The sequence below is a fragment of the Myotis daubentonii genome, chromosome 5 (genome assembly GCF_963259705.1).
Source record: "Myotis daubentonii chromosome 5, mMyoDau2.1, whole genome shotgun sequence".
NCBI classification, from domain to species: Eukaryota; Metazoa; Chordata; class Mammalia; order Chiroptera; family Vespertilionidae; genus Myotis; species Myotis daubentonii.
In genome coordinates, this window is record NC_081844.1 from 26524972 (window position 1) to 26544720 (window position 19749).

The 19749-nt window shown below is 54.8% G+C and overlaps 2 protein-coding genes across 11 annotated transcripts; both read left to right on the plus strand.

The window, feature by feature from the left end:
* Nucleotides 1-340: 340 nt before the first annotated feature.
* ACP5 (acid phosphatase 5, tartrate resistant) lies at nucleotides 341-4112 on the plus strand. 5 transcript variants are annotated; one of them, XM_059696708.1, is made up of 6 exons: nucleotides 343-668; nucleotides 1664-1754; nucleotides 1991-2251; nucleotides 2452-2579; nucleotides 2704-3049; nucleotides 3434-4112. In XM_059696708.1, exons 3-6 carry the CDS (start codon nucleotides 1991-1993, stop codon nucleotides 3683-3685), a joined length of 987 nt encoding a protein of 328 aa, XP_059552691.1. In that variant the 5' UTR covers nucleotides 343-668; nucleotides 1664-1754; the 3' UTR covers nucleotides 3686-4112. The 5 variants fall into 5 exon arrangements, with proteins under 5 accessions (XP_059552693.1, XP_059552691.1, XP_059552690.1 ...); XM_059696707.1 differs by lacking the exon at nucleotides 343-668 and adding an exon at nucleotides 718-883; XM_059696709.1 differs by lacking the exon at nucleotides 343-668 and adding an exon at nucleotides 1469-1492.
* A 6541-nt stretch (nucleotides 4113-10653) lies between these two features.
* On the plus strand, nucleotides 10654-16594 carry ELOF1 (elongation factor 1). Of its 6 annotated transcripts, none has more exons than XM_059696714.1 (5): nucleotides 10690-10747; nucleotides 11366-11407; nucleotides 15373-15506; nucleotides 15632-15702; nucleotides 15955-16594. In XM_059696714.1, the coding sequence occupies exons 3-5, from the start codon at nucleotides 15391-15393 to the stop codon at nucleotides 16017-16019; spliced, it is 252 nt and encodes an 83-aa protein (XP_059552697.1). In that variant the 5' UTR covers nucleotides 10690-10747; nucleotides 11366-11407; nucleotides 15373-15390; the 3' UTR covers nucleotides 16020-16594. The 6 variants fall into 6 exon arrangements, with proteins under 6 accessions (XP_059552696.1, XP_059552697.1, XP_059552699.1 ...); XM_059696716.1 differs by having other exon boundaries at nucleotides 11366-11403; XM_059696713.1 differs by lacking the exon at nucleotides 11366-11407 and having other exon boundaries at nucleotides 10654-10747.
* Nucleotides 16595-19749: the final 3155 nt, after the last annotated feature.

A 19749-nucleotide genomic window follows, 5' to 3' on the forward strand; every position in this document is an offset into this window, starting at 1 on the left:
CAGCCAAGGGCACATGCCTGGGTTGGGGCTCGATCCCCAGTGGGGGGCGCGCAGGAGGCAGCCGATCAAGGATTCTCTCTCCTCATTGATGTTTCTATCTCTCTCTCCCTCTCCGTTCCTCTCTGAAATCAATAAAAATATATTTTAAACAAAAGGAGGCTGGAAGGACTGAGTTCTGGCTCCCGGAGGGGCCTTTGACTGACATGACCAGGAATTCTTTCTAAGGAAGATTTGACTCATTTGCCCTCACGCCCATTTTAAAGACCAGAAGACTGAGGGTGGAGACTTCCTTACTAGACGGTGGCCCAGCCCAGGCCGAGGCCCCACCCAGCGCTATGGCGCCCCAAGTGTGAAGGCAGGTGGGGGAGCGGGGAGGAAGCCGGCCCGCAGCCGCCGTCCGGCCCCCATCGTGTTTGCGCTGCCGGCGCCGTGCGGCGGGGCGGGCGGGGCGGCCGGGCAGGATTCCGGACGGGGCTCACCCGGCCAGGTGCGTGCGCGGGGCCCCAGACGACACCTGGGCCCGCCCGGGGCCGCGGGCCGGGTGGCCGGGAGGCTGGGCCGCCGCCCCCTGAACGCGGGGCAGCCCCCCACGGCGAGCGCCCCCACTTCTGCAGCGCGGCTCCCCCGGCGCCTGGCGTTGACCTTGACCCGGGCTCAGCCAACCACAGGTGAGACCCGCCCTGCAGGTGTGGACCTGCGGGCCGACTCCCTTGGGAGGGGTCTCCCCGGGTCCTGGTGACCCACTTCCTGTTGCCCTGGGCTGCGGCGGGGACGGCCAGCCGCGCGGGGTGACCCAGGGGCCCTGTGCACCCTGCGGGGCTGCAAGCAGCAGCCCGAGTGTGCAGGTACAGATCCGGCCAGAAGAGGGAGGCCGGGAGTGAGGGTAAGTCAGCCCGGCCACACGTGCAGGGGCCCCGGCGCCTGTCCCAGGGGCTGGAGTTGCTGGGAGAGCCTCCCCGCCCGGCCCGGCTGCGGGGGTGAGGGTTAGGAGCCCGAGGTCACATGCAGCGCCATCAGCTGCCTGCGCCTGGGTTCCTCCTGCAGGAATGGGGGCGGGAGGGGAGGGGAGGGGAGGGGAGGAAGGTGTGGGCAGGACTTCCTGGAAAAGGGCAACCCTGCTGTTGGGGGGCAAAGGGGGGTGGCCCTGGGACACACACTCAGATGTTATCAAACACACCACACACACCACACACACAACTCACGTTAGAGACAGTGCAGGCACACACCACCACCCAGGCACAAAACAGGGACTCCCAAGCCATCCCGCCACAGCTTCTGGCACCTCACAGACACCTGGGCCTCGCCTGCTGGGGGACACGGGACTCCCAGGCACACGGCAGACGTGTGACCTCGGCAGCTCAGACACACCCAGACAGGGCAGGACGCGGACACCCAGACACGGGCAGGACGCGGACACCCAGAGGTGTCTGGCTGGGGCACACACAGCGGGCAGTAGCGGCACCTCGGGCCCGCAGCACAGACAAGCTCCCGGGTCAGAGGCCGTGACGGCGGTGGTAGGTGGGGCTACACTGTGTGCCAGACCCCCACCCATCCACCGCCCGTGGCTGGGGAACTCCAATGCTCACATGACCCAAGGGGAGGGCTTCTGGAACAGCCCTGGAGAAACTGCCTCATCCTCACGAATGATCCATTTCCGCCCCAGAGAATAAAGGCTCGGTGGCCTGGCCAGTCCTGCCCTGTAACGCAACTGCCCCTTGGACTGTGCCAAGTGGCTGGCCAGTGCCTCCGCCAGGGTGAGTGCTGGGTCCCGGATGAGGGAGGGCAGAATGGGCCTGCTTGGCCACCCCTCCTGGCCCCTGGCCGGATGCCACCTACCCGCTCACCCTCCCAGCCAACTTTGCCCTGAAGTCCAGGGAACTAGGGCACCCGGGGGGGTTCCCGCTGGGCCACAGCAGGGCAAGGGGGTGTCTCAAGAGCCTACTGCCCACGCCTCAGCCAGGTCCCCAGACACCTGTCTCTCGCCTCCCAGATGGACACAAGGACGGTGCTGCTCATCCTGCAAGCCTTGCTGGTGCTGCCCCTGGCTGATGGCACTGCCCCCATCCTGCGCTTTGTGGCTGTGGGTGACTGGGGCGGGGTCCCCAATGCCCCATTCTACACAGCCCGGGAAACGGCCAACGCCAAGGAGATTGCCAGGACGGCGAAGATCCTAGGCACAGACTTCATCCTGTCGCTGGGGGACAATTTCTACTTCACCGGCGTGCATGATGCCTACGACAAGCGGTTCCAGGTGTGTGGCACTGGAGTGGGGGCGGGGGGCACGTGGAGAAGCCGTGGTCAACTTTTCGACTCTGAAGGAGGCAGAGGGAAGCCGACACCTGTGGGGACCTAGGGCTCTCGGGGTCTCTCTTGTCCTCGGCTCCTGAGTTGGTGGGGGCATTGGGGTGGCTGCTTGACCCTGGAGTGGGGGTGCCTTTCTGTCTGCTGCAGGAGACCTTTGAGGATGTGTTCTCTGACCCCTCCCTCCGCAATGTGCCCTGGTACGTGCTGGCTGGCAACCATGACCATCTGGGCAACGTCTCGGCACAAATCGCCTACTCCAGGATCTCCAAGCGCTGGTGAGCCTGCTCCCCACCCATCCCCCAAGCCTCGCTCAGGGGCACGGAGGGGCCCACTGGCCTGAGCGGACCCTGGGGCCTCTCCACCCGACGTGTGTGCGCCCCACCCCTGTGCCCTCCGCAGGAACTTCCCCAGCCCTTACTACCGCCTGCGCTTCAAGATCCCACAGTCCAATGTGACCGTGGCCATCTTCATGCTGGACACCGTGACGCTGTGCGGCAACTCGGACGACTTCCTCAGCCAGCAGCCGCAGAGGCCCCGCGACCCACAGATGGCCCGCACGCAGCTGTCCTGGCTCAAGAAGCAGCTGGCGGCGGCCAAGGAGGACTACGTGCTGGTGGCCGGCCACTACCCGGTCTGGTCCATTGCTGAGCACGGGCCCACCCACTGCCTGGTCCGCCAGCTGCAGCCACTGCTGGCCACGTACAAGGTCACCGCCTACCTGAGTGGCCACGACCACAACCTACAGGTGAGGGGCCTGCAGGTGGGGTCGGGTGGGGAGCCAGGTCAGGGGCCACCTCCCCAGTGGATGTGCCATTGGGACCCTCCTGCTGATTGGGGTTCTCCCAAATGTCACTCGCCCTCAAACTCTATGGTCTTTAACCAGGGAAACAGCCCACAGTTCCCCAAAGGCTATCATAATAGCTACCAGTTGCCAGTCGCTTACTCAGTGCAGACTTGTGAAGTAAGATCAGTACACTCCTACAGGCGGGGAAACTGAGGCCCACGGGGGGTTATGTTGCTTGCCCAAAGTGACTGGAGACCCTGGACTCAAGAGCGGTGGGCACAAAGCCCGTGGTCGGCCTCACTGAGGGGCTGGGGGCTCCCCTGACCCCGAGTCCTCCATCCACAGTACCTTGAGGATGAGAACGGCATCGGCTACATACTGAGCGGGGCTGGCAACTTCATGGACCCCTCGAAGAGGCACTTTCGCAAGGTTCCCAGCGGCTACCTGCGCTTCCACTACGGGGTGGAGGACTCCCTGGGTGGCTTCACCTACGTGGAGATCAGCCCCAAAGAGATGAGCATCACCTACATCGAGGCCTCGGGCAAGTCCCTCTTCAAGACCAAACTGCCCAGGCAAGCCCGGCTCGAGCACTCGTGAGGGGCCGGAGGCAGAGAGACCTCCCTGCCCGGGGGGTGGCGGGCCCCCCTGAGACCCCCGCCCCTGGGCAGGACTTCTCAGGGGCCTGTGGTTCTGCTGAGTGGGAACCACGCTCTTGAACCTGACATCCTTCCGTTGCTGCCAAATATTCAATAAAAGAATAGACGTGCCCTGGCCGGTGTGGCTCAGTTGGTTGAGCGTCGTCTCATGCACCAAAAGGTCGCCAGCTCCGTTCCTGGTTAGGGCCCATGCTGGGGGTTGCCTGTCCCGGTGGGGGAGCATGCAGGAGGCAGCCGATGAATGTTTATCTCTCATCAATGTTTCCTTCTCTGTCACTTCCTTCCCCCCACTCCCTTCCTCTTCCTTCCTCTTTCTCTAAAAAAAAAAAAAAAAAAATTGTTACCAATAAAAACATTAAAAACAAAAATAGATGGAAGACTGCAAATGTCCCATTCCTGACCCTGGCGAGTTGCATCACCTGGGTTCTAGAGTGTCTGCTCCCCACCCCTTGCTGGCCTGTAACTCCATCTCTCAACCCCATCCACAGCCAGCTGGCCCCCTACATGGATATGATTTTAAGGAAGGCCTGAACAGGGTGCACCATTCCCTTCCTCCTCTTCTCCACAGATACGCTTCTCCTAAACTCTAAGGGACCCCACAGGACTTGCAACCAGGGGAGCAACTAGCAGCAGCTCGTCCCAGGCTAACCCCCTGCACCTGTCTCAGTCCCCTTTTCTCTGCCTTCCCAGTGAGCCTTGCAAAAGTGCCTCCTCCAGCCCTTCCTTGTTTCACTGTCTTGGGTGTGCTTTTGCTGCGGTCAATAAATTCTTACTTGCTTTGCTGCACACAAAAAAAAAAAGACCAAACGGGGAAAAAAATGGTACAAAACAAGCCTTCCTCTCCCAGCCACCTCCCTAGGGACAGCCACCCCCGTCACTGGTGCCTCCACCAGCAAAATATCCCTCTTTATGCAAGACAACACCGTGCCCACACAGTTCTGCACTGCTTTCTAGTTAACCATGACTCTTCTTTCTACTTAACCACAATTCAACTGTCCGTAACAGAACACTCATTTTGTTCATTTCAACATGAAACTGCTGATAAGGTCATATGCCTCTAAAACCTAAAGTGTATAGCAAGGAGAAGTCGCCCGCCCTCCTCCCTGTCTTTCCTGCCCCCTCTCCTAAAAAGAAACAACTTTTTATAAAGGTTTTGTTTCCTTCCGTATGTCTCTATGCAAATAAAGGCAAATGTGAATGTTTTTGTCTCCCTTCTCACTGATCTGCACCTGGCTGTTTTGTGTGTGTGTTGTTTTTTTTTTAAACCAACTTTATTTAGGTGGAATTGACGCATTTAAAAGCATACAGTTCCAGTAGGGCTGGTGTAGCTCAGTGGTTAAGCATCCGCCCAAGAAATAAAGAGGTTATCGGTTTCCGAGTCAGGGCACATGCCTGGGTTTGGGGCTTGATCCCCAGTAGGGGGCCTGCAGGAGGCAGGATCTCATCGATATTTCTGTCTCTCTATCCCTCTCCCTTCCTCTCTCTAAAAAAAATAAATTAAAGCATACAATACCATAAACACCTACCACAATTTAGATACAGGAATAAGCATGTCCCATATCCCAAAGGTTTTCTCTGCACTTTCCTGTCCCTGCCTGTTACACCTGGAGATCTGCCTATCTGCTCTCCGTGGCTTCCGGCTCTTTCTGCGGCTACGGAGGCCCAACTGTGTGCCTGATCCACTGCCTATCTGACCAGTCATCTCCTGAGCTAAGGGTTGCCAGGATCACATCCAGTTGCTCTCCTCGAACAACGCAATGACCCTGCCCCTGTTTCCTGCATGAGCAGATGTGTTTGTAGAATAAACAAGACACATTCCGAAGAGCAGGGCTGCTGTTCTTTTTTGGTTTGTTCTTGTTCTTTTTCTGCTGCTGTTCCTTTTAACAGGCATGGAGCTTCCACCTAGGTCACCGGTTCCTTGCTGGGGCCCCGGTGAAATCTCCAATCTTTTCCTTTTACCAACCTAGCTGTGGAACTGTATGCATTCCTCGACCCGGGCTTTTGCACATCTGTGCAAATATATATGTAAAAAAAAAGTTTAGAAGTGGAATTGTTTGAGGGCCTGTTTCTTTTTCTTTTTAAAGAGGATTTAAAAAGCATTTTTGATTGATTGATTGATTGATTGGTTTTAGGGAGAGGGAGAGAGAGTGGAAGGGAAGGAAGGAGAGAGAAACATCAATTTGTTGTTCCAGTCATCTATGCAGTCGCTGGTTGCTTCTTGTATGCCCTGCCCTGAGATCGAACCCACAACACTGGTGTATTAGGACGACCCTAGCCATTGAGCTACCCGGCAGGGCTCAGGCCTGTTTCTTATGGTGAGTGCTGAAAGCCGAAGGCTGCAGAGAAGCCCAGTTCCCCTTTGGGGAGAGTTGAGTAACAGCCACCCAGAGACAGCCGGAGCCATCCAGCTCCAGGCCAGTCACCGAAACTGCTTTGGTCCGCCCCCAACTGCTGCTTCAGCTACTGCAGGGCAGGGACGCCAACAGCCTCCAGCGGCTCTCAGCCTTCTGGCCCTTTAAATACAGCTCCTCATGTTGTGACCCAACCATACAATTATTTTCGTTGCTACTTCATAACTGTAATGTTGCTACTGTTATGAATCGTCATGTAAATATCTGATATGCAGGATGGTCTTAGGCGACCCCTGTGAAAGGGTCGTTTGACCGCCAAAGGGGTCTCGACCCACAGGTTGAGAACCGCTGGCCCTAGAAAAAAGGTAACTGAGGTCACTGCTGGGAGAGGACCTCGGGGAAGGGGCACCTCCCATGGGCTACTTAAGAGTTGTCCATAGTGTTGAATTTGTTACAAGATACACGTGTTACTGATAAAATTAAGCAAAGCGACCTTACCCAAAGACCAGCCCTAAGTACTTCCCAACTGAGTTTACCCAGCTGGCATTATTACCAGACAAGCTTTATGCCAAAAAAAAAAAAAAATCACTTCCAATCCTGACCCGCGAGGGAAGGGCCATAATCAACCTTGCTTCTCAGAGGACCTTACAGAAACTGAACGGATTACATGCCCAAGGTCATGCCTAGGAGTTGGCAGACTCTCAATCTTAACCGCGACTGTCCCAGCGGCTCACAGCCACCCTGCCTCTTCCACTGACTCAGAGGCTCTGGGCAGGAAGGGGTCTGAATCAGAGGTCAGCCCAGTGTCCTGTTGGCAGGGCCTGAAGCGTGGAATTAGCCCGATGTCCTGGTTCACAGGGCCCAGAGCTTGGAAAGGAGAAGTGACACATCAAAGCTGACACAGGGAGTGAGTGGCAGGGGTGCGGGTGCCCCCTCCTCCACAACAGCCAAGTACTTCTACCGAGCACCAAGACCAAGCCCTCTGCAGAGAGCCGGGGACGGGGGGCACCCAAAAGAACAAGGCAGGGCAGACAGTCACGCTCAGGGAGCTTCCGTCCGGCTCCGGGAACAATGCCAATCAGCACACAGCCATGGTTAGAAAGATGCCTTCTCATCTGCAAGGGTTAAGATGACAGAGCTCCAAGGGCAGTTACAGAAACTACTCTTTTCAGTCTTCTTAAGAAACCACTTCTGCCGAAACCGGTTTGGCTCAGTGGATAGAGCATCGGCCTGCGGACTGAAAGGTCCCAGGTTCGATTCCGGTCAAGGGCATGTACCTGGGTTGCGGGCACATCCCCAGTAGGAGATGTGCAGGAGGCAGCTGATCAATGTTTCTCTCTCATCGATGTTTCTAACTTTCTATCTCTCTCCCTTCCTCTCTGTAAAATATCAATAAAATATATTAAAAAAAAAAAAAAAAGAAAGAAACCACTTCTGACTCAATCATCCCGGATGTTATCAGGCCCCTCTCCACGCTGCACGCAGAGTGCCAGGACGGGCTCCATCACCCTCAAGCAGCAACAGGTTGTCTCCAGAGAGCCAGGCCACACCCACCCCCTCACCAGCTTCCAACAATCATGAATCAGAAGGTGAGAGACCTGCCTGACCACACAGCAAAACGTACCGTCATCAAAACAGCACAACGCTGCCCTGCCTAAATTAAGCACAGCTCTCAGGTGGTGTGGCTCAGAAGCTGAGTGTTGACCCAGAAACCAGGAGTTTACCAGTTCAATTGGTTTGATTCCAGGTCAGGGCACATGCCCGGGTTTCGGGCTCAATCCCCAGCAAGGGTATGTGCAGGAGGCAGTCGATCAATGATGTTCCTCTCTCCCTCTCCCTCTCTCTCTAAAACTAAAAAATATATATTTTAAAAATATTAAAAAATATAAAAACCAGCATGACATTGGCTTCAGGAAAATGTCCAGAGGGAATCCAGAAATTCCAAGAACACACAAGAAGGTGGTATTGCTACTTTACAGAAAATGTATAATTTGCCTTGTTGATTTGCCCGGAAGACAGAGCCTGAACCCTACTTCCAACCATATACTAGAATAAATGCCAGAGGGATCACATATTTCAGTGTAAAAATAAAAGAGTAGAAGATGAAAATGAGTATTCCCACAAAGATCTGAATGAGACGATTCATAGTAGTTCTATTCATCATTGTCCCAAAATTGGAAACATCCCAAATGTCCAGCAGTAGTTGAAAGGATAAACAGGCTGGTATCCTATATAATAAAGAGATAATATGCAAATTCACCGTCACACTCTCACACAAGGTGGCCACCCCCATGTGGTCACAAGATGGCTGCCCTCATGTCATCACAAGATGGCCATCAGGGGAGGGCAGTTGGGGGCAATTGGGCCAGCAGGGGAGGGCAGTTGGGGGTGATCGGGCTAGCAGGGGAGCACTTAGGCGTCGATCAGGCTGATAGGGGAGTGGTTAGGGGGCGATCAGGCAGGCAGGCAGGCGAGCGGGTGGGAGCCAGCAGTCCTGGATTGTGAGAGGGATGTCCGACATCCCCCGAGGGGTCGCAGATTGGAGAGGGTGCAGGCTGGGCTGAGGGACAACCCCCGCCCCCAGTGCAAGAATTTCGTGCACCAGGCCTCTAGTATCTTCATAAGGGAATACAACTCAACGTAGAAAGGAACAAACTGCTGATAGATACAACATAGACTCGAAGGTAGTAAACTGAGTAAAAGAAGCCAAATCAAAAGGCTACGTATTGTATTATTCTGTTTATGTGACTTTCTGAAAAAACATAAAGCTATAGGAAATAAAAACAGATCAGTTGGTGCCAGGGGCTAGGGCAGCCGTGGGCAAACTACGGCCCGCGGGCCGGATCCGGCCCATTTGAAATGAATAAAACTAAAAAAAAAAAAAGACCGTACCCTTTTATGTAATGATGTTTACTTTGAATTTATATTAGTTCACACAAACACTCCATCCATGCTTTTGTTCCGGCCCTCCGGTCCAGTTTAAGAACCCATTGTGGCCCTCAAGTCAAAAAGTTTGCCCACCCCTGGGCTAGGGGCAGGGAAGGAACTGACTACAAGGAAACAGGAGGAAACTTCTTGGGGTGATAGAAACGTTCACTATCTTTTTTAAAAATATATATTTTATTGATTTTTTACAGAGAGGAAGAGAGAGGGACAGAGAGTGAGAAACATCGATCAGCCGCTTCCTGCACACCTCCTACTGGGGATGTGCCCGCAACCAAGGTACATGCCCTTGACCAGAATCGAACCTGGGACCTTTTAGTCCGCAGGCCAACGCTCTATCCACTGAGCCAAACCAGTTAGGGCTCACTATCTTGATTGTATAGTTTCACGTGTATATGCATATGTCAAGACATAAAATGTCAGTTTAAATACATGCAGCTTATGGTCTGTCGATTATCTTAAATAATAAAAGGCTAATATGCAAATTGTCCCCTCCATGGGGAGTTCGGCCAGGGGGCAGGGCCAGCCAGCCAACTGCCTGCAGCCTCTCCCCCCAGCCAGCTCTGCTCCAGATCAGCCCCCCACCCACCCCATAGGGGCTGGCAGGCCAACCTCCCATGCCCTCCCGCCCCCAGCCCCATCCACCTGACCCCACCTGTGCACGAATCCGTGCACCGGGCCTCTAGTATCTCAATAAAGCTGTGAAGGAAGGGAAGGAGGCAGGGAAAAACTACCCTTCCGCAAATAGAGCATTGTCCATATGCCATGGCAGAGTGGCACCACGAATTATGTAGCTACTGAAAACAAGCGCTATTTGTATGTGTACTGACCATTCAGTGGAAATAGCAAGTTGCAAGGCAGCGGGTCGTTGTACGACCCCACCTGTGTGTGTTCAGGTTTGTAACCTGCACTGAGAAGGGGGCTTCCAGAAAGGCACTTCCCGGGGTAACACTGCCCCCTCGTGGAAACCTTGGAGATAGGTCCATTTGACATACATATTGCAAGTTATTTTCCTGAACACTCCAATGAAACAGTCCTTATCAAGGTCACCGATGATCAAACATCAAACGCAGAACTGTAGCAAGATCCAAAGGTTCTTGTTAAAGTTGGAGAACAGCGTCTTACAAGCTCCCCCCTCCCCCTGATCCAGCCATGCCAGTGTTTGCAATCCCTTAGCTCCGGGATATTTTATTTTGTTTTATTTTTTATAGCAAAGGTGGAAATTGATTGAAGAAAAGCATAGACTCCCACGTGGGGAGGGGGAAAGAGTCCCCAGCACCGGGATAGTTTACTGTGTCCCACGTGGGGAGAGCTGGGTGGGCTGCGAGGGGCTGGGGCTTGAATCTGAAAGGCAAGTGAACCAACCCCAGGAAGATACTGCGACCGAGGACAGGAGACCTTTCCAGCTCAGGGCCGGCCGGGCCCAACGCCCCCGAAACGCGGGAAATGCAGAGAAGTAGTACTCGCTCGCGCTCGAACCCACGCGCAGGCGCACTGCGGACCTCCCGTGGGTTCCCCTCCCCTCCCCTCCCCATGAGAGTACGCATGCGCACAGAGATGTTGGAGGAGGAGGCGGGTCCTGCTTATTGGGCTATCCCGCTGCGGGTGGGCGGGACGTGAGGGGAGAAGAGGTTCCGCTTCCGCTCAGAGACGGAAGTCACTGTCTCCCGGGTGAACGAGGCTGTCGCAAGGAGGGAAGGCTCGTGCAGGTGACGGTTCTCGCGGGAGGGCGTTGGAGTCGGGCGGGCAGGGTGCTCTTCGACTCGGGGCCGCTCACGGGGTACCGGAGGAGGCGCCGAGGGCCCGGGGGTGGGAGCGTGGCCCGTCAGGGTGCTTGAGTCCCCCGGGTCCTAGCCGGCTGAGCGCGCTGCTCGGAGGCGCCGCCAAAGCCTGGGTAAGCCTGGAGGGACCGCCCACCCTCCGCCTCTAGAGTCTCGGCGGGATCGGAGGCCGACCCCCCACCCCATCCCTCCGTCGGCGCGTTTGGTCGTCGTCACCGAAGGACCGGCCGAGACCCCTGGGGCTCTGGCAGTTCAGCCCCCTGTCCTGTGGTGGGGTGGGTGGGTTACTGTAGTCACCGGGTAAAATGAGATGCGGGGGGGTCGGGGGGCGGGGGAACATCTGTAGCTTCTGGTTCGGAGACTCATTTATTCATCCAACACGTAGTTACTGAGCGCTTAATGCGCACCGGTCACTGCGCCTGCTGGGCTTCAGCAGCGGGCAGATTACGGCCCGGCCCCCCCAGAACTGACATCCCAGCGCGGGTGGATCTGGGCGAGGCCCAGAAACCAGCCTTTTCTGAGGGCGCCCGGGTGGTTCTGTTGCAGGTGGTACCCAGGGCTGGACTTTGGGGGAAACTGCCCTGGTAGGTGAGAGCATGGGCTGCAGAACCGACCGCACCTTCCTGAAGTCTGCAGGGCCTCGTGGGGTCTGGCTGCTGCTCTTCCGCTTCTGTCGCATCTCATACCCATCTCCCCGCATCTCATACCCATCTCCCCGCTGTCCGCCGAGCTTCAGCTGTACCAGCCTGTCTCTCTCTCTCGCTCTCTCGGCGTCTGCCTCGCAGCCTTTGCAGTTGCTGCTCCCTCTGCCTGGACTGCCTTGCGTGGTGCCTTCTGGTCATCCAGGTCTCATCGGAAGTGACCTACCAGCGGGTCCTTCCCGTTCTGCCCTCATCTGAAGCAGCCCCCTTTCCGGGAGTGTTTCACCTGCCCTGGGGTTAACCTTGCAGGGCTTAGCAATATTTGGAGTCATTTCCCTCATTAGTTAACTTGTTCAGGGTCTGTCTTCGTCCACGACCATAAAAGTTCCACACGAGCAGAAACCTTGCCTGCCTTGATTGCAGCGTTGTGTGGTGTGGTGTGGTGTGGTGTCGGGCCTGGCATTCGTTTGTTCACTCATTGGCTCAGTAAGTATCTGTTGAGCGCCAGCTCTGTGCCATGAACCGTTCGCAGCTCTGAGGATACGAAGAAAAGCCGAAAGTCCCTGCCCTCCTGGGATTTGCATGTGGAGATGCAGGGAGACCAGTGAGGAGGCTGTTGTGATCATCCAGGCCACAGGTGACCGGGACTCTGGACTCAGACCAGGACGGTGGCCCTGGAGGTGGTGAGAGGTGGTCAGGTTCTGAATGTGTTTTAGAGGAGCAGCAGCAACAGGATCAGATAAGAGCTGGGTGTAAGAGAGAGAGAGAGGGATCGAGGATGAGTCCGGGGTTTTTGGAAAGATGGATTTGCTGTCTGCGGAGATGGGGAAGACCGGGAGAGAGCAGGTTGAGGTGTTGGGAGCTCAGTTTTCGACAGGTTGCCTTTAAATGTTTGTTAGCATCAGATGGAGGTGTGACCAAGACAGATAGAGGGGCGAGTCTGTGGGTCAAAGGACACAGCAAGGCCAGAGAGGCAGGTGGCATCCGTGTAGAAGGGGCATCTGAAGCCTTGAGGCTGGGTGAGATCGGCATGGAGGTGACTGTCGGCAGAGGGAGTGGCCCAAAGATGGAGCTGGTGGGCTCCTCATTAGAGAATTGGGGTCGAGGGAGGTCAGTGAAAGGAACTGTCAGGGAATCAGGGGTGTAAGAGTGCAGGTCTGAGGGTCCCACGGGAAGGGCAGGAAGAGAAAACCAGTTTGTCCAGTGCCCTGAGGGGTGGGGACTGCCCCAGCGTGAGGCAGGTGGTAGAGAGAGAATGGGAGGGAGACAGACAGCTCTACTAGAAACGCCCGCAGAGAAGGAGGTGTTTTGTTTTGTGGTGGTTTGTTTGTTTTTTAATGATGGGAGTGTGTTTGTTAATGATCTAGTAGAGACACAAATTGTTTTTTTGTGGACCTGGGACATTCGGACATTCGTCCAAGGCAAAGGAGGGAAGCCGCATGGGTGGTCCTGGGGACTTGCTGGTGTTCTCTGCCAGCTGTTTTTGTTTACTCAGTCACTTGGACGCATCCTCAGTTAAGATTGAGGATGTTGCCACAGCGTGGATGGACCTAGAGCAGCAGTTCTCAACCTGTGGGTCGCGACCCCTTTGGGGGTTGAACAACCCTTTCATGGGGTTGCCTAAGACCATCGGAAAACACATATATTACATATTGTTTTTGTGATTAATCACTATGCTTTAATGATGTTCAATTTGTAACAATGAAAATACATTTTGCATGTCAGATATTTACGATTCATAACAGTAGCAAAATTACAGTTATGAAGTAGCAACGAAAATAATTTTATGGTTGGGGGTCACCACAACATGAGGAACTGTATTAAAGGATCGCAGCATTAGGAAGGTTGAGAACCACTGACCTAGAGGGTATTATACCAAGTGAAATAAGTCAGAGAAAGACAAATACCATATGATTTTACTTATATGTGGAATATAAAGAACAAGATAAACAAGCAAACAAAACAGAAACAGACTCATAAATGCAGAGGACAGACTGATGGTTGCCAGAGGGGAGGGGGATTGGGGCTCGGTGAAAAAGGTGAAGGAATTGAGAAATATAAATTGGGAGTTACCAAATACTCGTGGGGATGTAAAGTACAGCCTAGGAAATACAGTCAGTAATACTGTGTGGTGCCAGGTGGGTACTGGAATATCAGGGGAAGACTTTGTAGAGTATATGATTGTCTCACCACTATATTGTACACCTGAAACTAATACAAAATGTTGAATGTAAACTGTAATGAAAAGTTAAAAAAAATGTTTAAAGTATATTTTTATTGATTTCAGAGAGGAAGGGAGAGGGAGAGATAGAGACATCAGTGATGAGAAAGAATCACTGATTGTCTGCCTCCTGCACCCTGGGCATGTGCCCTGACCAGGAATCGAGCAGTGACCTCCTGATGCATAGGTTGACACTCAACCACTGAGCCACGCTGGCCAGGCTTTAAACATTTTTTTAAATGAATGAGGACGTGCCCTAACCATTTTTGGCTCAGTGGATAGAGCATCAGCCTGCTGACTGAAGAGTCCCAGGTTCGATTCTGGTCAAGGGCATGTACCTTGGTTGCGGGCACATCCCCAGTAGGGAGTGTGCAGGAGAGGCAGCTGATCGATGTTTCTCTCTCATTGATGTTTCTAACTCTCTGTCCCTCTCTGTAAAAAATCAATAAAATATATATTTTTAAAAATGGAGAGGATGTTACATAGAAAGTGATTGCTAAACATGAATGAGACTCTGGTCTTTCTTCTGGCAGATTGCCGACCTCCCCTGTCACAGAGGAATGATCCTAGAACCAGCAGTGGAGAGAGAGAGAAAGAGTGTGATTGGGAGGGAGGGGGAGCTCCTTGGAAGGCTCAGGAATGGTGAATGCGGAGCCCTGAGCCCAGCGCCTGGCATGGAGATTCATTCAGTGGTCTCTGCCTCCAAGACGTATGTCCCAGTGGCACCTGACTCATTTTTAACACTGTTCTTTTGTGTGCGACACAGCCCCGCCCATCACTACCTTGGAGGTCCTTCTGGACTGTCTCTCGCATACCCACTCATTCCACTGATTTGTCTCTTCAGTCTTGCCAGCTGCTCTCTCCTCCCCAAACAGTCCTGTCCCAGTTCTGACTTCCATCTTTGTCCAGACTTTTGACCCGTATTCCTCAGTCCCTTAAAAGCACAGGGTGAGGTTGTTTCTCTCCCTGGCGGTCAGGATCCAGCTAAACACTTGAAACTTTCCCGTCTGTTCCCGCCTCAGCCTGCCCCTCCCCCACTTGCCTGGTCCCCAGCCGCTAGCCCAGCACTCAGATACCTGCCCCTCAGCCTCCTACATGGCATTTCTCCGCTTGAAACACTTCTCTGTCCAGTAGCCCCTCTTCTGTGGGTAGACTTCTCTGTCCAGTAGCTCCCTCTTCTGCCCAGGGAGCCTGTCGGAGGCTCTGTCAAATCCCCTGAGTGCCATTCCTCCTGGGCGGTCCTTGCATGTCCTTTGATAAGAGGAGCAGCGGCTCCTAAAATCATGGGCTCCAGAGCACTTCAGCTCTGCCCAGCCCTGGACAACTGGCCTGTCAGTCACTCGTGTTACCCTCACCGGGAACAGTGGCCTCCTGTGTAGGTGCCAACGATGGATGGGCCACATACAGTGTAGTCTGTGAGCCCCTCTGAGGAAGCAACCTCATCTCCATCTTATAAATAAGGAAACTGAGGCACAGGGAGATTAAGTAACCTACTTGAGGTCATGTAGTAAGTGGGGTTGGGGCAGGGTTAGAATCTAGAAGCTGCTCTCACCCCCTCTACCCAGAGTGCCCTGGAATTGTCTGATGTCCTCAGAGAGAGCCATTGTGCGAGTCCTCCTTTCACTGTGGGCCAGCCACTGCGGGGCCTCCTGGGTCCTGTGGGTCGTTGACATCTGTCCTCCCCCCCACAGGTTCACCCTCCTGCAGACATGGGGCGCAGAAAGTCAAAACGAAAGCCACCCCCCAAGAAGAAGATGACAGGCACTCTAGAGACCCAGTTCACCTGCCCCTTCTGCAACCACGAGAAATCTTGCGACGTGAAAATGTGAGCGTGGGGTGGGGGCCAGGAATCCTGCCTCACGGCGCCTCCCCCGCCCTCAGGTGGGAATTGGCTCCCCCTTAGATACAGGCCTCTTTGCTTATCAGTCCCCCCATCTCCTCCCATTCCAGGGACCGTGCCCGTAACACCGGAGTCATCTCTTGTACCGTGTGCCTAGAGGAATTCCAGACTCCCATCACGTGTATCCTTGGGAAACTGGGCTTTATCCAGGGGGTGGGGATGGGGTGGTCAGGGCTGCCCTTGCATCTCGGGCCTTGTTGTGTATCCTGTGCAGGGCCTTGGCCACCCAGAGGAATGGGTGCTACCTGCTTGCTTAAGCGGGTGATAGTGCGCAGGGTAGGGGTCTAGCTGACATCCGCGTGAGCAGCAGAGGTGTATACGGGAAAGGGGAGGTGTCGGATGCCGGCAGTTGCCCTTGACTCCAACGGCTTAGATCTATCAGAACCAGTGGACGTGTACAGTGATTGGATAGATGCCTGTGAGGCCGCCAATCAGTAGCAAAACAGAGGACCCACCCCCTTTGCAGACTCGCTGCCGAGGACCGGCCCGCCGGGTACCAATCCAGAGACATTCCTGAGGTCCAGGGTGTGGGTCCAGGGCCTTCGCAGCCCCTGCCTGTGTACGGAGTGCATGTGGATGTGGATGTGAATGTGTGACTGCAAGTGTGGCCACGGGGTGTGCTCATGGGCAGGGGGCTCCGGGGGTCTGAACTGCCTCCCTTGGCTCCAAAAGCCCTTTGACTTGCTCCCTCTTTTGGCCCCTGACCGCCTGGCTCTGGAGCCCTGGCTTCTCCGGGGGCCAATGTCCTGACATCCTGGGTGAGAGCAAGCCCAGCAGAGACAGCCTCAGGACTCTCCGCCTCCTCACCCACCTCCCCAGCACCTTGCCCGTGTGAACTGGACCGCACGCCTCCTCTGCCTTCCAAGGACTGTGGCCTGGGATTCAGCACCACTGGCCCCTGGCTGGGCCCTGGCAGGGGGCCCCGGTTCATGTGTAGTTGCTTTTATAGAGGAGGGAGGGGCTGGGTTGGGGACTGTTAGTCACCAGTCCTTAAATAAAGCAGCCGACGCAGACTCCTGTCTGATTTCTTGGGTTCTGGTCAGGCCCCCGGGCCTAGTGAGGGGGGAGAGGGAGGCCTGGCACGTCATTGGAAATGGGGTATGGTCAGTCCTTCCAACTGTCCAACATTTGTCCACCAGACAAGCATCCAGGGTAAAACCAAGGCAGTGCTGGGCGCAGGAACTCCGATGACCCCATAGACGCAGGCAAGAATTTAGTTCAGTGAGAAATAGGGCAACAGAGCTGGGGTGCGTGGAGCAGGGGGTCAGGGAAGGCTTCTTGGCTGACGGAGGTAACTCAAGAGCCACCCTCTGCAGTGGCTTCTCTCAGGCTTGCCTGCCTCACCCCCTTGTCCCAACAGCCACCCTGTGAGGCAGGTGCCCCAGGCTTGCAGGTGAGGAAACGGGCCAGAGATGGGAGGTCACTGGCCCAAGGTCCCACAGCCAGAAAGCAGCACAGTGGTCCTTAAACTCAGGACACCTGGCTTCACCACCCAGGGTGCAGGCTGAGAGGACAGCTCGTGGTTTTGTGGGGCTGGGGAGCTCTGGGGAAGAGTAAGGGTCCTAAAGGGAGCCTTGTCCCAGGCTGGTGAGGAGTCTCAAAGGCTGGAGGTACCAGCCAGATGCACGGGTGTGGTCCAATATGTATTGATCTTTGTCCCTGTTCACGGCTCAGAGCTACTAAAACTCTTGGAATTTCCAGTGCGATCACCCAAGATGGGGCTGGTCACCAGAAAGATCGGGTGATTACTGAGGGGAACTCCCAGCCACCTCTGGGAAGGGTCAGGGAGAGACTACAGGTTAAGCTCTCTAAATCTTCAATAAGATTTGGTGAACAGTTGAAACATATAATTTTTTTTTTATTTTTATTTTTTATTGCTTAAAGTATTACAAGGGGTATTACATATGTCTCCTTTTTCCCCCCCGCCCTTGACAATCCCCTGACCTCCCCTACCCCCCAGTGTCTTATGTTCATTGGTTATGCTTATATGCATGCATATAAGTCCTTCGGTTGATCTCTTTAATTTTTTTTTAATATATTTTATTGATTTTTTATAGAGAGGAAGGGAGAGAGATAGAAAGTTAGAAACATCGATGAGCGAGAAACATCGATCAGCTGCCTCCTGCACATCTCCTGCTGGGGATATGCCCGCAACCCAGCACATGCCCTTGACCAGAATCGAACCTGGGACCCTTCAGTCCGCAGGTCGACGCTCTATCCACTGAGCCAAACCGGTTTGGGCTCTTTAATTTTTTTAAATATATTTTTTATTGATTTCAGAGAGGTAGAGAGAGAGAGAAACATCGATGATGAGAGGGAATCATTGATTGGCTTCTTCCTGCACTTTGGACTAAGCCCATGACCCAGGAATGTGCCCTTGACCGGAATTGAACCTGGGACCCTTTGGTCCACAGGCCAACGCTCTATCCACTGAGCCAAACTGGCTATGGGGAAACCTATGTAATTTTATCAACCAATAAATTCAATTTAAAAATTTAAATAAAAAGGTTTGATGAGCTTCCAGGTTGGTGAACTGGGGAGGTGCTGGGAAGGTGGGCGTGGAGCGCATGGCAGCTCCGCTCTCCTTCCCCAGCCTTGCCCTGTGCAGCTCTTCCATCAGGCTGTTCCTGGCTTATGCCCTTTTATAATAAACCTGTAAGCGACCTGTTACTCTGAGGACTGAACGATCTATAGCCAGTTGGTCACAAGCACCTGGACTTGCAATTGGCAGCTGAAGTGGGAGAGGACCAGCTTGTAGGACCGAGCCCTTATTCTATGGGATCTGATCCTATCTCCAGGCAGTGTCGGAACGGAGTTCCCTGCTTGGTGGTGTTGGGAAAGCACACATCTTAGCGTGGCTGATGGTGAGCACCTGGGCACTGCACAATGCCCTCGGATGGCCTCCGGTTGTGAGGTCCTGACTCAGTAGCCTGCGGCAGGTCAGCTCTGCCTCCTGAGCCTGAGCAGCAGGGCCCTGTGCTTTGGATTCCTCATTGGTGCAATGGGAAGGATGATGGAGCCTTCCTCCAGGGGCCACACTGGATGGAGGTGCCTCGTTTGGTTTGAGCCACTAGAATCCACCCTGGATGTTGAGGGGTGTGAACAGTCAAATGCTGAGCTGGCAGGAAGCCCTGACCACCCAGGCCCAGCTACTGGGTCTGGCATGTGCCCCCGGAAGTCCACCCTGCCCTGAGATGCTCCTTCCTGGTGCGCCCACCTCCCCGCCAAGGCCCCAGGGAAGGTTTGGTCCAGACAGGAGACAGTGGTCCTGGGCCAAGTGGTGGACGGGCCTGGGTGGGATTGCTTCTGGGGTCCAGGGAAGGGGGGCTCAGTCCTCTGGCATCCAGGGCCCGCCCACCCCAGTCTCACAGACCAAGTGCTAATATGGTGCTGTTTTCCACAGGAGGCAGGGCCCAGAGCCAGGCGTGGATCCTCAGCGTAGCTTCTAGAGCTGGCCCTCGGGGAGCAGGACTCACAGTAGCCAGGCCAAGAGTGCCTGGAATCCAGTTTACAAGGCCCCAAGGGCTAAATCATCTGCATGTAGGTCTTCTGATGTCTGTCTGCAGATCCCCCACGTTCCAGCCTCACCCCCTGCCCTGGGGAGGGGAGGAGAGAAGGCTGCACTGTGACCCCTGCATGGCTGCGTCCTCTCCTTGGAACCCTGACAGTTGGTGGCTTGCAAGAGGGATGACTGGCGCCGACATCACAGAACAGGATCCCCTCTGAAACAGGGAGGTTGGGGCCTGGCCACAGACTTCTAAGGTCCTGGAATGGCAGGCGAGACTGGGGGATCAGCCGTAAGAAGAGGGCAGAGTGAGCCTGGCGCAGAAGACAGCCATGCCCTCAGTCAGCTACTCAACTGCTCTGCCAGTCAGTAAAGGACCATTGCCCTGGGCCCACAAAATGCCCATCCTCGCCCACTGCCCTGTCCCCTCACCCTCCACACACTGCAATCCAGGACTAACGGGGTCCCCCTGCCCACAGGGGCCTCCAGGACCCAGCTTGTCCATTGGTCGGTGCCAAACATCCTATTTGGTGTAGTCATTTCAGCTTCCCCATGAGCCTTGTGTCCCCATTTTCCTGATGGAAAAACAGACCTGAAGAGGGGAAGTGACTTGCCCAAGGTCACCTGTCCCATCTAGCCCATCCCAGCACTTGGGTTTTTCCT

Coding starts and splice junctions, on each gene's coding strand:
- ACP5 (XM_059696710.1), top strand. CDS start 1,991: ATGGACACAAGGACGGTGCTGCTCATCCTGCAAGCCTTGCTGGTGCTG. Junction 2,580..2,703: donor TCCAGGATCTCCAAGCGCTG/GTGAGCCTGCTC, acceptor TGCCCTCCGCAG/GAACTTCCCCAGCCCTTACT. Junction 3,050..3,433: donor GCCACGACCACAACCTACAG/GTGAGGGGCCTG, acceptor CTCCATCCACAG/TACCTTGAGGATGAGAACGG.
- ELOF1 (XM_059696713.1), top strand. CDS start 15,391: ATGGGGCGCAGAAAGTCAAAACGAAAGCCACCCCCCAAGAAGAAGATG. Junction 15,507..15,631: donor AAATCTTGCGACGTGAAAAT/GTGAGCGTGGGG, acceptor CTCCCATTCCAG/GGACCGTGCCCGTAACACCG. Junction 15,703..15,954: donor ATTCCAGACTCCCATCACGT/GTATCCTTGGGA, acceptor CCAACGGCTTAG/ATCTATCAGAACCAGTGGAC.